This window comes from Neolamprologus brichardi, chromosome 7 (assembly GCF_056152115.1).
Source record: "Neolamprologus brichardi isolate AB-2024 chromosome 7, ASM5615211v1, whole genome shotgun sequence".
NCBI lineage: Eukaryota > Metazoa > Chordata > Actinopteri > Cichliformes > Cichlidae > Neolamprologus > Neolamprologus brichardi.
In genome coordinates, this window is record NC_142110.1 from 44136645 (window position 1) to 44153405 (window position 16761).

The 16761-nt window shown below is 38.6% G+C and overlaps 1 protein-coding gene across 2 annotated transcripts in view; it reads right to left on the reverse strand.

The window, feature by feature from the left end:
- The window catches only part of rai14 (retinoic acid induced 14), a 54399-nt gene that overhangs the window by 12961 nt on the left and 24677 nt on the right, over window positions 1-16761 (reverse strand). For both annotated transcript variants that reach the window (XM_087843643.1, XM_035906990.2), the window contains exons 3-7: window positions 14957-15087; window positions 10885-10973; window positions 10709-10773; window positions 9339-9396; window positions 9010-9080 (exon numbers count right to left, since the gene is read on the reverse strand). In XM_087843643.1, coding sequence (XP_087699769.1) covers window positions 9010-9080; window positions 9339-9396; window positions 10709-10773; window positions 10885-10973; window positions 14957-15087 — 414 coding nt within the window. The remainder of the gene's footprint in view (window positions 1-9009; window positions 9081-9338; window positions 9397-10708; window positions 10774-10884; window positions 10974-14956; window positions 15088-16761) is intronic.

The window sequence follows — 16761 nt, forward strand, 5'->3', positions numbered from 1 at the left end:
ACAGACTATGGTAACTGTGTGTAAGGTGAGAAAAATCTCAGGCCTGTGTGAAAAATGAGTGAACGTCTACTGCTCTAAATGAATTCCTCAGCAGATAAACAGAAAAAATTCAGTTTGTATGTTTAAGATGAAAGAAATAAGAGCATGGGAAAATCCCCCAAATCATATTACTGATTGAGCTCAGCAGGTTGCAGAGAGTTGGTGGATGACTGCAGTATGATATGACAGGCTATCCCATTTTTCTCCAGGACTGCCAGGGTCCGACCCCAAGTGTAACCCTTCACTTAACCTCAGTCTTGTAATGCTCAAGCATAAATATTTGACTGCCTAAGATGGATAAGGGAAATTCCCAGTCTAGAGAGAGCTACTTCACCAAAGGCATAAGAATATACAGTGGCTTGCAAAAGTATTCGGCGCCCTTGAACTTTTCCACATTTTGTCACATTACAGCCACAAACATGAATCAATTTTATTGGAATTCCACGTGAAAGACCAATACAAAGTGGTGTACACGTGAGAAGTGGAACGAAAATCATACATGATTCCAAATATTTTTTACAAATAAATAACTGCAAAGTGAGGTGTGTGTAATTATTCAGCCCCCTGAGTCAATACTTTGTAGAACCACCTTTTGCTGCAATTACAGCTACATAGTAAAATATCAGCTCTGAAGTATAAACTCAATAACTTGCTCTCAGATAAAATTTCCAGGGCCTTCATGTATGTTAAGCAGATCCATTTTGAATTTGGTGATAAGCCACATAAATTACTGGCCAGGCATCTAAGGAAGAGAGAAAGTGATAGGGCCATTCATGCAATCAGGTCAGACTCAGGGTTGTTGACTAATTCTTATAAGGATATTAATACTGCTTTTAGACAGTTTTATGAACAGGTATATACATCTCAGTGTAATGCACCTCCTGAAATTATGCAAGATTTTCTAAGCAAATGTAACTTGCCTACATTGGCACAAAAGGACAGGACACTTCTAGATGCAGACTTAACATGTCCAGAATTGATTAGTATCATACGCTCCCTGAAAAACGGGAAGAGTCCAGGACCTGATGGTCTATGTAATGAGTTTTATAAAAAGTTTAGCAGTTTACTAACCCCATATTTGCTGAATATGTTTAATATGGCCTTGGAAGATGGTGCACTCCCACAGACCCTGAATGAAGCAATTGTGACTCTCATTCCAAAGAAAGGAAAGGACCCAGAATTGGTGAGTTCTTACTGACCAATCTCTTTATTGAACACAGATCAGAAAATACTGGCCAAGTCTTTAGCCAGGAGACTTAGTTCTCACATAGGTAAACTGGTTCACCCAGATCAAACAGGATTTATCCCAGCAAGACATGCATCTCATAACCTGAGACGTCTTTTTGACATTATTTATTCCTCTAGGGATCCAGATATAAACCTAGTGATATTGAGCCTTGATGCAGAAAAGGCCTTTGACTGTGTCGAATGGTCATATTTATATGCAGTATTAAGTAAGTTCGGAGTTGGACCTAAATTTGTTTCCTGGATTCAATTGTTATATAGTAATCCGTGTGCCAGAATACTCACAAACAATACCCTTTCCGAACGAATTAAGCTATTTCGTGGCACAAGACAACGATGTGCGCTGAGCCCTTTATTGTTTGCCCTCGCATTAGGGCCGTTGGCAGAAACAATTCGAAAACATAAAGAAATACATGGCTATAATACAGAATACACCTCCAATAAGATCTCACTGTATGCCATATTCTGCTGTTTGTAACCAGACCATTAGACTCAATCCCTAAGGTGCTAGTAACAATAGATTTATTTTTCAGGTTACAAAGTAAATTGGGGGAAGAGCAAACTGATGCCAATTAAATGTAGTAATCTTGATTTACTAAATCGTCTTCCCTTTAGAATAACGTCAGAAAAATTTTCATATCTTGGAATTGAAGTTACTAAGTCATACAAGTCATTATATGAAGCCAATTTTCTGAGAATTCTGGATACATTTAAAAACGAGGTTGAATTTTGGAGATCACGCCCACTTTCCATGATAGATAGGGTGAATGCGATCAAAATGATTTGTCTCCCCGACTCCTATATCTGTTTCAAAATATCCCTGTGTATCTAAAAGCTAAATTTTTTCAAAAATTGGATTCAGTCCCTCCCTTCATCTGGAACACAGCCACAGGATAAAAAAGGCCCACCTTTGTAAAGAGAAAATACCTGGGGGCCTAGCTTTACCAGACTTTAAAAATTACTACTTCGCAGATAATATACAATACATAGCTTATTGGCTAGATGATACAGTTATAATGGGAAGTTGGTTGGACATGGAGCGAGAGGACTATATGCCTTATTCGCTTGGTGCAATTGCATTGTCTCCTGTTCGTTTTAAAAACACGTACTACAACTGTAATCCAGTTATTCACAATACAATTCAAATCTGGAGACAGATCGTGAAAGAGTATAGAGCCTTCTCGCTTTTGACACCTATTACAGCTAATCCTGCATTTAAACCCTCAGTTTTAGATGGGACATTTGATCGCTGGAAGGAAATGGGGTTGCAAAATGTGGGACACTTGTATTTTCAGGGCTCTTTTGCTTCATTTCAACAGCTTAAGGAGAAGTACAATTTATTAGCCTGTGATTTTTTTAGATACCTTCAAATAAGGAGCTATGTAAGGTCCCAACTACAACAATTTGAGTTTGCAACTCCAGGTAAGCTTGACCAATGCCTGGTGGATTGTATAACAGAAAAGCATGCGGTTGCTTTTATATATGAGATATTACAGTCACTCCGGCAGAAGGATACAGGTAAAATAAAATCAGCTTGGGAAGAAGAATTAGGGTCAGAAATTCATAATGATATCTGGTCTAAAGGGTTACGTTATGTTAATTCCTGCTCTATCAACATCCGACATAGATTAATTCAGTTTAAAATGTTGCACAGATTGCACTACTCGAAGACCAGATTACATCGGATATTTCCTGAAACGTCACCCATCTGTGATAAATGGGCCGAATATTTTTGCAAGCCACTGTAGTTTCTAAAAACTATGAGGAGCAATAGATAAACAACTCAGTGCTGAAGAGTATTAACAGACATTTCCACCGTGAAACATGTTTGGGAGAGGGGGATCCAAGTCTTTCCTGAAAAAAAAAGTAGGAAAACGAACTTCAAGAAGCACTAACGTCTGTCAGCATAGTTTTGTGTGCGTTTTATATTACAAGGCTGCTGCTTTCACACACCACAGAGAACAGAACTATGCTCTGGGTTCCTCTGAGCTCTGCTAAACACTTTAACAGGCATGTGTCTGTGTTTGCCCTGTCTGTGTTTTATATTTCTCTGGAATCTAAAAGACAGAAGTAATTTTGTTCTTCTCTGGGTAATAGGTTCAATGCGTGTGTATAAAGGCATGTGGGCGCACAGGTGTATTACTGCTTGTTTGCTGGCATGTGTTACTCGCTGTGTTTCTAACTTGCTGTCATCGTGTCTGACATTTAAAGCCATATTACCCAAATATAGGCAACAGTGTAAACGCTGGGCAGAGCTGATGCATGACAAGTTAACTGTTAGGACAAGGTGTTACAGTCAAAGAGGCCTGTCAATCAAGAAACTAAAATAAAAACACAGCTCTGCTTAAACCTGAATACACTCACCATGCAACAGTATTCTCAGCATTACCATTATATGTTAATTTGCCACCTGAAAACTGGTTTAAATCCAAATAGTGTCTTTGTTTGTATGAACAGGATCCTAAAACCGTCAGTCTGCTGGTTGCATGTACAGTCAATGGCTACTTAATTAGTTACACCTTGCTAGCACTGGGTTAGACCTCCTTTTGCTTTCAGGCCCACCTTAATACTTCATGGCACAGATTCAACAAGGTGCTGGAAACATTTCTTTAAAAAATTTGGTCCATATTGACATGACAGCATCACATAGTTCCTGAAGACTTGTCAGATGACACATCCATGATGACAATCTCCTGTTTCACCACGCCACAAAGGTGCTCTGTTGGACTGAGATCTGGTGGCAATTTGAGTACAGTGAACATATTGTCATGCTCAAGAAACCAGTTTGAAATATGAGTTTGGTGAAATGGGGCTTTATCCTGCTGGAAGCAGTTAACAGAAGTTGTCACAAAGGGATACACATGGTCAGTAACAATGCTCAGGTAGGTTGTGGTGGTTTTTTTTAACAATGCTCAGTTGGTACTAAGGGACCAAAGTGTGCCAAAAAATATGCCCCCCAAATATTACACTGCCACCACAAGCCTGAACTGTTGATACTAGGCAGGATAGATCAATGATTTCATGTTGTTTCCACTAAATTCTCATCCAACCGTCTAAATATTGCAGCAGAAATTAAGACTTGTCAGATGGGGCAAACATTTTTCCAATCTCCTGTTGTCCAATTTTAAACTGCAATCTCAGTTTTCTGTTCTTTACTGACAGGACTCGCTTCCAGTGTGGTCTTCTCATGCTTTTTATATTTATAATGTAATAAAACTGAGACACACAGTTGAAACTGCGCTTCTTTTTCTGAGCTATTTCTGAACTATAATAAAGGTTTAATTAAATTTCTTTGACCCTTCTGACTGAAGGGGCACTTTCACTGGTCCGGCCCACTTAAAATCAAAATGTGCTATATGTGACCCAGAATATAAAATTTGACAGTTTAACTGTTCTATAGTGGTGGTTGTGCAGGAAAATCCCAGTAAATCAGCAGTTTTTAATATACTGAGACCAGCCCATCTAACATCAACAAACATGCAAAATTCAGTCACTTAAATCACCTTTCTTCCCCATGCTGTTTGAACTTCATTGTAATTTTAATATGTTTGTCTGAAACAGGTCTTGCTAGTAAATGAGACATTGAGACTCAGTGGGGCTACCTCTATAAATTAACCTCTATAATTAAAATAATAATAATAATAATAATAATAATAATAATAAGGTAATCTATATCTTAAAGGCACTGAGTTTCACAACAAGCAGCTGACCAGCTATACCTAATAAAGTTGTTGATTTTGGTCATTAAACATAGAAGATAATGGACCAGACATCTTGGAGCCTAACAAAACCAGATCATTTACATGTAGCTGCATACTTTCATTTTCTTGTTTCATGTACACACTGATACTGCACATAGATGCAGGCCTCTGCATGTGACTATTAAATGTAAAAACAACACCTCTTACTCATTAAAAAAGGCATAAAAATGAATCAGTGGGAAGAGTCTCAGTTCTCAGGTAGTTGAGCGCCATTAAAGACAACAATCATTTTATGTTGCAGAAATATTTATCTTTGTTTCCAATCTTGCACTCACCCAGCTACTTCGTTGTATACTATATATGGATGTTCTCCACTATACGAGTCAAAATTTGACTCATGCTTTAATTTTAGCCAGGCTGCCAGGAATGCACACGAATGCTGTAATTTTGCCATGTAGAAATGTTTGAGCTATGACTCGAAAGCAGGGTACACGTATTACCCCAACGTAGATCACAAACTGTGTTTAACATAAGGAAAATGAGCAGTTACACAGAGCCAGTCATTATAAAGACAGGACAGCTGAGCAGCATGTGAGCTTTCAAAAGGACAGCTCACTTCAAAATAAAATATAAATTTTTCTTCCTCAGTTTGGTATAATTGAAATGGATCCTAACTGCGCTCACCAACCAAATGAAGGACACTGTTATAGTCAATTTCTACAATTTATGATTATTTCACAAGCAAGAATCTACGATTATGCCCTCCTTCACATTTTTAAAGCCTTCCTGCAGTGATAAAGTTGGCAGGTATATCACAGCTCATAGGGCAACAGTTCCTACATGAAGCGGCTAACAACTAGCAACCAGTTCATAATTTCTGTAAAGAGACACCGCTTTTTCTGACTTTTTCAATGCATTTTCTTGTCTTTTGCTTTGAGCACCACACCTCTGTCTTTAGCAGGTAACTCCAACATTTACAACTGAATCCTAAGCAATCTAGATGAATAAACAACACTACAGCTCAGAGGAACTTGTACGTTTATGGTATACTACAACCTCAGATGAAGCTTAATTGTGTTTGCAGCATTTCTGCAGTTTTAGACTATTTCAAACATATCTTTCTACAACACTGTATTGCAGTAGTTGCTTGTGTATGATCAAGTTTATTCCCAGTTGCTCCGTTTAAAGGGGCTCCTTCAGTTATGTAAAAGTAAGTAGTGCAGAAATATTACTTTACAAGTAAAATGTAAACATGCTTCATTGCTCAGGTAAAAGTAACTTAGTTAAGATTTTAAGTGACCACAGTGAGTATACTCTATCCATAAAAGCTGCCACCACAGTTGCTCTCTCACTGTGTGATAATTATACATCAGTGTGTAAACAATTTACTGCACTACTTGCTCAACCTAACTGTTTAATAGATAACAGTTGAATGTGTAATACTGCATCATATCAATATGAGCACATCATATCAATGTCAAATCATAACAGGCAATAAAACAGTATCTAGAAAAGCCAAGAAATGGAGAGTAAATAGTAGAGTAAAAAATCTCAACCCACTCAAATCCAAATACACGGATGCTGAAGAATTATGAGGGCATAACAATGAATTGCGCCAAAGCTGAGCTTTAAATATTATGCTACTTTTCAGCTCCACAGTTTTATTCTTGGACTCTTCTACAGCTTTGCAGAGTTGAAAAATAATCCTTATTATATTTTAGTCATGTCTTAATCTATGAATATTTTGGGAAGAGATATTAAAAGGCACTTAAAGAGGTATTCCACCAAATGATCTTAAGATGCCACTTCTTCAGATGGGTCAAATATTAGAGGAATACTGATGAAAGAGCTAGATGTAGGCACTAATCAAGTGTAGCACAGTTAGAGAGCTTAAACCCGAGCATTCATAGTATACCAATTAGATCAAGAAATAAAGTAGATATCAGGTGGAACCAACAACATGCTCCCTTAGACTTCAAAAAGATGTCGATCAAATGGAGGTGTCTGACCATGGTGATCATGACTTGGTCATTAGATCTAGTTTGTCTATTTAATTATATCCTCCTGAGAACTGAGGAAATGAGTATCTTTCAGTTTAACTTTTTTTGTGATGTTTTGCCTATTTGGAGATAAAAGTGGTCACCCAAGCACACAAGATATCATTGGAAAGGTCAGGATGTCCTCTTATGAGCACAACAGGACTTATTAGGGTAGCTCAAATAAGTCAAAAGATATAGACCAAAAACAAATGTCCATTTATAAGGACATCAACGAAAAGGCTGGTTCTCAGGAGGTTATACCCATTTCCACAATCTGTGCATTTACTTCACCAGTTTTGTTAAGATTTCAAGCTATGGCACACATGGTTCCAAAACAGAAAAGCATGAATTTGTATTGCACACACCTTAGTGCAGTCCTTCAGTTCATCTTCTGAAATAAGCCGTTTCAGCTATTCTAAGTTAGCCTGCCCTTTAAGTCAGCTTTCTTCTGATTGGCTGCTGCTCTGAAACACTTTTTTTTTTTTTTTAAACAGCAGGTAGATGGGACTGCTGCACTCACAGCCAGAACTGTGTGCCTGAGACGACCATATAAGGACATCCACTGTCAATGACATCATAGAAGAATCAAGAGTAGGAAAAAACTTTGGCTCACAGAGATTACTTGTACATATCCTGGCCTCTTTATCTGAAACTTTAAAAATAAATGACAGAAATCAAGCAAAGGTTTCCCCTCCCCTTTCGTCCAACAGCAAACGTAAGGTTTCATATTACAGTTTACATTTACCTCTTCTCTTCCATACACATTCTTTGACACATGTCAGGCCTAGCAGATGTCCCTCTGAGTGTTTGTTTAAGTCACAAATATATAATCAGGTACAGAGTTACTCCATAGTGTATTGTTTTACACATTTGCCTAACAAGCAAAAGATCCCTGGTTAAATCCCAGGAGGAAACATCCCAGAAGGCATCTGGTATTTAAAAAAATAAATAAATACACGCACACACGTGCATGGAGCTACCTGCTGTGATGACCTCTTGTGAATAAGAGAACAGCTGAAAGTAACTTATATAACCAGGTACAGATATATATTACAGCATATGCCCGAGGCTAACAAGCCGGCATGCATTCACAGTCTACATGTCCACAAAACAAAGACAGAGCTTTGCAAACCTCACATACAGATTTTCAGATTTTGTTGGCTGGACCACTTTCATTCAACAAGAAAATATGACTATAAATATGAATACCAAAAATCAAATTGCACCACTATTTACAGTTAGTTTCTCACCAGTTCAATATGCATCCAGAAAAATGTTTTGTCTAGTATTTATTGTTTATTATTGTCTTAGTCATTTATGAAGAATACAAGTAAAAGTCACAAGAAACTGGCAGGGCCAGGATTTGAAACTACACTTAAGCTACAACTCCAAAAAGCACATGGTACAAAGTGGTCACAAGAACCAGTTTAAGAAGCTTGAACATACAAACTGCCATTGATTTAAACAGGAGGCTAAAATTAATTTTAATCGGAAATAACAGGACATCTTTTCATGTAGGCTGACAGACCATCAGTTTCTGTTGTACACAAATGCACACACACAAAATTTCATGCTCGCACAACCCCAGCCAGACAGAAACCACAGGCATGGTTCGTCACTGCAATGGAGACCACATGTCTGCGGCTTGCATTCCCACAGTACGCTGATTTTTTTTACCTCACACACACACACACACACACACGCACACACACACACAACACTACAATATTAATCCTCAAGCAGATGACAGACAAGAGGAAATGTCAGTTAAGGAGCCTTCATAATGTGGATTAACAACTATTTGACATAAAACAATCAGAGTCAATAAACGGACAATGATTCCTCAAATAAATTCAATACATTCCTCCCTGAAAATGGACTCATTGAAGCATTTTTGTGGTCTTTTTTTCTGTTTCAGAGCCCCCCAATCTATTGAGCCAGTAAAAATAAATCTGGGGAATGGATGAAAGAATGGAAGAACATACTGTGTCTTTAAGGTTGATGGGGCTTTTGAGTTCACACAGCAGTTGGACAATCTGGATGTTCCCGCTAGCAGCTGGAAGGGGGTGAAACAAAACAAGAGAAATTAAAACAAGAGAGTGAGGAAAAATAGGATTGTGTTTAACAGAAACTAACTGGGCTAAAATGCATTTTAGTCACTTACGACCAAATATGATGATGATTTTATTCAAATAAAATTAGAGCTTAAAACTAGTAGATATTATTCCAGATCCTTTTCAAAGCATAGCATCCTATTTTTTATTTTTTATTGTTTTTTTTAAATCAGTGACTCTCAAGATCCTGATATACTTACTAGCGTGATGCAGAGCAGTCTTTCCTGATCCATCTACAGCATCGATAGGACATTTACTCTGGATAAAGTGGGAAAGTTATTAGTAACAATAGCATACAGTATACGCATACAGCATATGCAATGACTATTGTTAATCAAGTGAAATCATGAAAGGCCCCAAACAACTCAAAATATACGTTTTAAATTTGGTTTGAAGTATCTGTGTGTTGCTTGCTTAATTTAAAAATTTTTTTATAAACTGTGTATACACACTGGAGTTTATTATCTGAGGAACTGATGCCACAATCTGTTTGCCAGTGGTGCTTCAGGCAAATGCAATTTCATGCAATATGAGATTATACTATAAATTCATACATCTGCAGTAAACAATTGTGGTGCGGGTGTGGTCTCTGGCCCACTGCAGAGGAGGGCTGGCATGATGAGCTCCCAGGCCGGTGTTGGGGTCCAACGTCACAACAATATATGACTGAATGTTTTTGGTTCTTCTCTTTTTCACAGTACTGTGTTTTGCTATATACAAAAAGACTTGAATGACTATTTGATCAGGCAGGTGCATGTTGCTGAGATGCTGCCGACTGTCACGAGGAAGTGAGGTCAGCAGATCAAAGCTGGATGTGTGTGTGTGTCTCTGCTAAGATCTGCTGACCAAAACCCAAACACGCACACACAAGAATCAGCAGATTGAAGAAATGAAGCAATAAAATTTTTTGGTTTCAGGCATCTTCACTGAACAGTAACATGATTCAAGATGTGGGTTTCACACACTGTTATTCATAAACAAGAACAAGTGGTCCTGCTGGGTGACACTGACAGTCACAATCAAAACAATCTTAAGTTAATATTTATATCAGTTCTTTGTTGTATAACACATCTTGAAGTCATGTTGCCTAATCATTTATACCCAACATAATTTATAGCCCTTATATTAAGAACTATGTCAGCAACCTTTTTTGCGCCATGGACCAGTTTATGTCCGACAATATTTTCACAGGCTGGCCTTTAAGGTGTCGTGGAAAAATACAACAAAATAACACCAGTACCAATACAAAAAATGGGAAGATTTATTCATAACACACAGGAAAAGACCCAGGGAAATCGAGTTAACATTAAAAATGCTAAAAAAAAAAAAATAACGATAAAAAAACGATAAAAACCCTGAAAACTATAAATTTCACACCCAAGCCTCAACTCTCCCGGTCCAGGGTTGGGGATCACTATGTCTCATCTTAACACTGAGAGACCAGGGTATATGTATTTTAAATATCTGGCTTGACAGACTGAATCAATTTCTTTTTAATTCAAAGGCATTTGGGGAGGGAAATTAAATTGTTTTAACTTAATAAAACTCAACTTCATTTCATGAGCTTTACCTGAATGAGTTTTCTGCAGCATTCGGTGTGGTTGTTTTTGGCAGCCAGGTGTAAAGGACTAAAACCTACACAAAGGGGAAAAAGAGAACTGTTCATGTTACAGTATTTATAGAGGGAAACTCTCAAATATATGCAGAAACTATTTTTTAAGTTATAGTGAACATAGCTATACATACCAGCAGCATCAGTGACTGACAGGTCAGCTCCATGAGCCAAGATGAAAGAGAGGCAGTCTATCTGACCACGAGCAGCAGCTACATGAAGACTACACACGCACGCACGCACGCACACACACACGCACGCACACACGCACACACACACGCGCACACACGCACACACACACACACACACAATTAAAAGAACAAATTACACACACAGTACTTTGTTGCCAGTAGTTTTACAGCAACACATATGCTTTTAACAGTTTTACAAATATAATAAAACATGGTACAGCTCTGGTGAGGACCTTATGCTGCAGCAGTGAGTGCAAATAAAAGATAAAAAAAAATAATAATAAAACGTTCATCTACTTTTCTGATTGCTCGGCCACACTAGTCCTCCATCTACCACTCTAAATTACACTGAAGAGTGATTTCTTAGTCTCCAATTAAAAGTTTTTACATTTTAGGAAATAAAGTTATTTGCTCACTCGCCCAAGTTTAGATGAGAAGATTAAACTACTCCCATATCTGTTAAATACGACGCTCTGGTCCTTATAATGTAATACGCTTATGCTTAGTTTCTTTAATCCCTCTCAGCAACTTAGCCGACTCAGCGTCTTCCTAGAGCCTCCTCTTGATTTTTGTTTCTTTTTTCTTTTTTTTTTAAGCATGTGTGTTAATTAGAGGCTGTTTTATTTAGAATTTACAGACTTTGGACAGACCCAGTCTAGCTGTTTCCTTCTGCCTCTGGTCTTTATGCTCAACCAATCAGCTAAAAGCTGTAACTTTATATTTAGCAGAAAGGCATGGGAGCACCTCTTCTGCTCCAACTCAACATGAAACAAAATACGTGCACTTCCCAAAGGGTCAAACAATTTTTTTTTTAAACCGTGTAACGAGTATGAGATTTGATCTTGTTGATACAAAAGCCAGTATTAATTATGCTTACAGATCAGACCCTTTATTGAAAGTGAAATATAGATTTCTTAATTAATATTCACCATGGAGAAGAAAAAAGTAGGTCTACAGAGCTTTTTGACTGTCAGTGTTTCAGGCAGTCTTACAGTAGAAGAAGGTATTTACGTGACCCAGGTATGCAAAAACTCCACTGCCACTGTTTTGCAATATGCAACTGCCAGAAAAACATGTCAGCACTGATAAAAGCAACGGATAAGCCTGGAAGTGATAGTATTTTAGGGAAGCTTTAACTATAGCAAAAAAAAATAATTAAAAGCAGTTATTGGGCACAGCTTCAGTTCTTGCAATATATACCCATTTACTGACCATTTCTAGAAAAACTTGTAAAGCGCTGACTCGTGAGCAGGAATGCTGTAAGTCGATATGACTGCGTATGCAAAAAAAAATTGCCCTGTGTATGCACTGTGTGCGCAGGTTTGTGCATATGCATGCAGCAAATGATCAATACGACCTCTTTCCACCTCAGTAAGATGAACGGGGGGAGGGCAAGCTCAGCCTTCCATCAGTGTGTGTGTAGGATACACATTCACACACACAAACACACAAGTATGTCTACATGCCTTTCTGTCAGGTTTTATCACCATAGAGATACTGTAGACTCCCCCTTCGTGCGTGCTGAAAAGATCGGAGCATTGCGATTCCAAGCCCACACATTTTCCATGACTTACAAAGGCTTTGCATGCATTAGGATGTGTGTTTCTATGTTCTAGCAGCACACAGAGGAAAAAGGCCAAGGATGTGAACTACAGGTGAATGGGAAAATAAATGAAAACATACATATTTGTTTTTCACAGCATTTATTCCTGAGATTTGATTTTCCTGGCTTTGTGAGAGCTGCTCTACAAATCGAGGTCAGAGGTGTTGAGTTTCAGAAAAAAAGAAAAGGGTCAAATATTAACACAAGCCTCTGCGTTATCACTAATACTAAGCAGTGACGCAACAGTAACCTCCACTGGCTCTGCGGAAGTGAACTTGCTTTCAAAACATAGAATCTCAGAGAGGCTGAATGAATGTCACCGTTTCAAGAAAAAGTAAAAGAGACATATTTTTAGATTGGCCATTCATTTTTAAAACTGTGCTGTGGAGCATGAAAGCAGTTATATAAGGCCATTACTTGAGAATCTGAGCATATACAGTGGGGCAAAAAAGTATTTAGTCAGCCACCGATTGTGCAAGTTCCCCCACTTAAAATGATGACAGAGGTCAGTAATTTGCACCAGAGGTACACTTCAACTGTGAGAGACAGAATGTGAAAAAAAAATCCATGAATTCACATGGTAGGATTTGTAAAGAATTTATTCGTAAATCAGGGTGGAAAATAAGTATTTGGTCACCTCAAACAAGGAAAATCCCTGGCTCTCACAGACCTGTAACGTCTTCTGTAAGAAGCTTTTCTGTCCCCCACTCGTTACCTGTATGAATGGCACCTGTTTGACCTCATCATCTGTATAAAAGACACCTGTCCACAGCCTCAACCAGTCAGACTCCAAACTCCGCCATGGCCAAGACCAAAGAGCTTTCGAAGGACACCAGGAAAAGAATTGTAGACCTGCACCAGACTGGGAAGAGTGAATCTACAATAGGCAAGCAGCTTGGTGTGAAAAAATCAACTGTGGGAGCAATCATCAGAAAATGGAAGACATACAAGACCACTGATAATCTCCCTCGATCTGGGGCTCCACGCAAGATCTCATCCCGTGGGGTCAAAATGATCATGAGAACGGTGAGCAAAGATCCCAGAACCACACGGGGGGACCTGGTGAATGACCTGCAGAGAGCTGGGACCAAAGTAACAAAGGTCACCATCAGTAACACACTACAACGGCAGGGAATCAAATCCCGCAGTGCCAGACGTGTTCCGCTGCTGAAGCCAGTGCATGTCCAGGCCCGTCTGAAGTTTGCCAGAGAGCACATGGATGATACAGCAGAGGATTGGGAGAATGTCATGTGGTCAGATGAAACCAAAGTAGAACTTTTTGGTATAAACTCAACTCGTCGTGTTTGGAGGAAGAAGAATACTGAGTTGCATCCCAAGAACACCATACCTACTGTGAAGCATGGGGGTGGAAACATCATGCTATGGGGCTGTTTTTCTGCCAAGGGGACAGGACGACTGATCCGTGTTAAGGACAGAATGAATGGGGCCAAGTATCGTGAGATTTTGAGCCAAAACCTCCTTCCATCAGTGAGAACTTTGAAGATGAAACGAGGCTGGGTCTTCCAACATGACAATGATCCAAAACACACCGCCCGGGCAACAAAGGAGTGGCTCCGTAAGAAGCATTTGAAAGTCCTGGAGTGGCCTAGCCAGTCTCCAGACCTCAACCCCATAGAAAATCTGTGGCGGGAGTTGAAAGTCCGTGTTTCTCGGCGACAGCCCCAAAACATCACTGCTCTTGAGAAGATCTGCATGGAGGAATGGGCCAAAATACCAGCTACTGTGTGTGCAAACCTGGTAAAGACCTATAGTAAACGTTTGACCTCTGTTATTGCCAACAAAGGTTATGTTACAAAGTATTGAGTTGTATTTTTGTTATTGACCAAATACTTATTTTCCACCCTGATTTACGAATAAATTCTTTACAAATCCTACCATGTGAATTCATGGATTTTTTTTTCACATTCTGTCTCTCACAGTTGAAGTGTACCTCTGGTGCAAATTACTGACCTCTGTCATCATTTTAAGTGGGGGAACTTGCACAATCGGTGGCTGACTAAATACTTTTTTGCCCCACTGTAGTATAGACATATGTTTAATCTTTGAATTGAAAGGAAATGAGAAAATTCACTGTGCTTTGCTGGATATTTATTTTAAAACATGTGCAAGCTTGCTAGACATAAAACCATGTTGGTGTCAACACTTAATGCATTTCTCTGGTTTGCAGCCTCAAGTCAGTTTGCTTCCCCCATGTCATCCTCATTCTACAAAAGGCACTGCAGACTGTGATCTCTGTGTGTCTATATCAACAAATTAGTTTTTATTTTAAGCAAAAATTATGCTTTGACTTTATCGTCACCTCAGGAGAATCAGATGGAATTCTTGCACTGGAAACATAAACATTTAAATACCATCAGAAAAAAGTAAGTGGATAAGTCCAAGACCACTTACGCTGATTTGCCTTCACTGTCCAGCTTTACAGGATTGGCACCTTTCTTGGCAAGAAGGGATGAGACTTTCTCAACCTCGCCATGCTCCACTGCAGCAAGCAAGCGTTCATCATTTTTGTTCCACTCATTTGTCTAAAGACAGAGGACAAAGAAGGAGAATAAAAGGTGGTGAAGAATATACGAAGACTACACAAAATATAAATATACAAATATATAACCCCATAAGGTTACAGTTAGGTGAGACGCTGTTAAATGTCAAGAATTTAATGTCAGCAACACATCTCAAAAAAGTAGGGACAGGGCCATGTTTACCACTGTGGAGATCTAGCGTTGACGTTGCCTTTCCACAGGCAATGATGCACTCCTGTACCATCAGAGATTGATGGTCCCTCTCCTATTTATCCCAGAGGACATTCTGTCCAGGTTTTCCAAAAAGAATTTTAAATTTCTGACGATAAAACAATGTTTCTGGAAGTGAACCCAAACAGTGACTTCCATGAAAGAATCATGCCTGTTTTTAATGCAGGGCCACCTGAGAGCCTAAATAATATAGACATCAGATACTGATTTTTGGCATTGTCACTTGCACACAGATTTTTCCAAATTCATAGGATTTGTTGAAATTATGTACTGTAGATGATGAGATATTCAAATTTTGCACATTTTTCCACCATTTGTAAATGCAGCTTTTCAGACTGGTGAACCTCTGCCCATCTTTAATTCTTTAAATCTCTGCCTCTAAGATGTTCTTGTCATACCCAATCATGTTACTAACCTGTTGACAATTAACCTAATTAGACAGAAACTATTCTGCCAGCTTTTTCGTCTTAGTACCGCTTACTTTCCAGCTTTTTGTTGCCCCATGTAAACTTTTGAGATGTGTTACTGCCACCACCTTTTTTTTTTTAAATGTTACACTATCCCAGTTTAAATATTTTCTTGTTGTGTTGTGAATAAACTATGGGTTTTATGAGATTTGCAAATCAGTGTGTACTGTTTTTATTGTATTGCATACACTGTCCCATATTTTTCATATTATCAAAGACTTTTTACTGACTTTAAGACTTATCTCCTATCTACTAACTTATCAAATAACATCAATAATAATGTGAACAAATGGTATGCTCCATTTGTTAACACTCATATCAGCATGTTTACTTTGCAGTCAAAGTAGCCGTGATGCCCAAAATGTGAGTAATGTTTCTCACAGGGAGGAATGTTTCTAGGCTCTGCTGTGGCCCACACAAAACATTTGTTATCATATGTGTACAAGAGCACACACTCACAGTATCCAGTCTAGACACACTCACCAAAGAACGCATACACAAACCAAAAAGCCCTTTATACCACTGATAGGCTACTCACACAGAAAGAAGTCAGCTATTGGAAAGCTTCTAGCCTGATCTCATTCAAAGACCATCTTGCTACAGAGCAGTTTGATGGTACAAGATACAGCACAGCAAGCTTTAATTGCAGGATACAGCTATGAAATGAGCAAGATTTGGCATAGCTGAAACACTTCTATAATGACCTACTTTATTAACAGGAAATGTATTTAAGGAAACCTTTACTGGGGAATATTGGAAGAGGTTCCTTAAATCTAATAGCAGAATCAGGGAGAGAACTGAATCCATGACCCCAAACATAACAGCAAACAAGTTCATGTGTCAGCTATTCCTACAAACACCTGTGCATATTAGGATGCAGTACAGTATTAGATCTTGACCTGATAGCCCACTGACCTACACGTGACAAGGAGGTGAACTCTCTGACTCTAGAAATACCTGTGGTGGTAGACTGGACGCT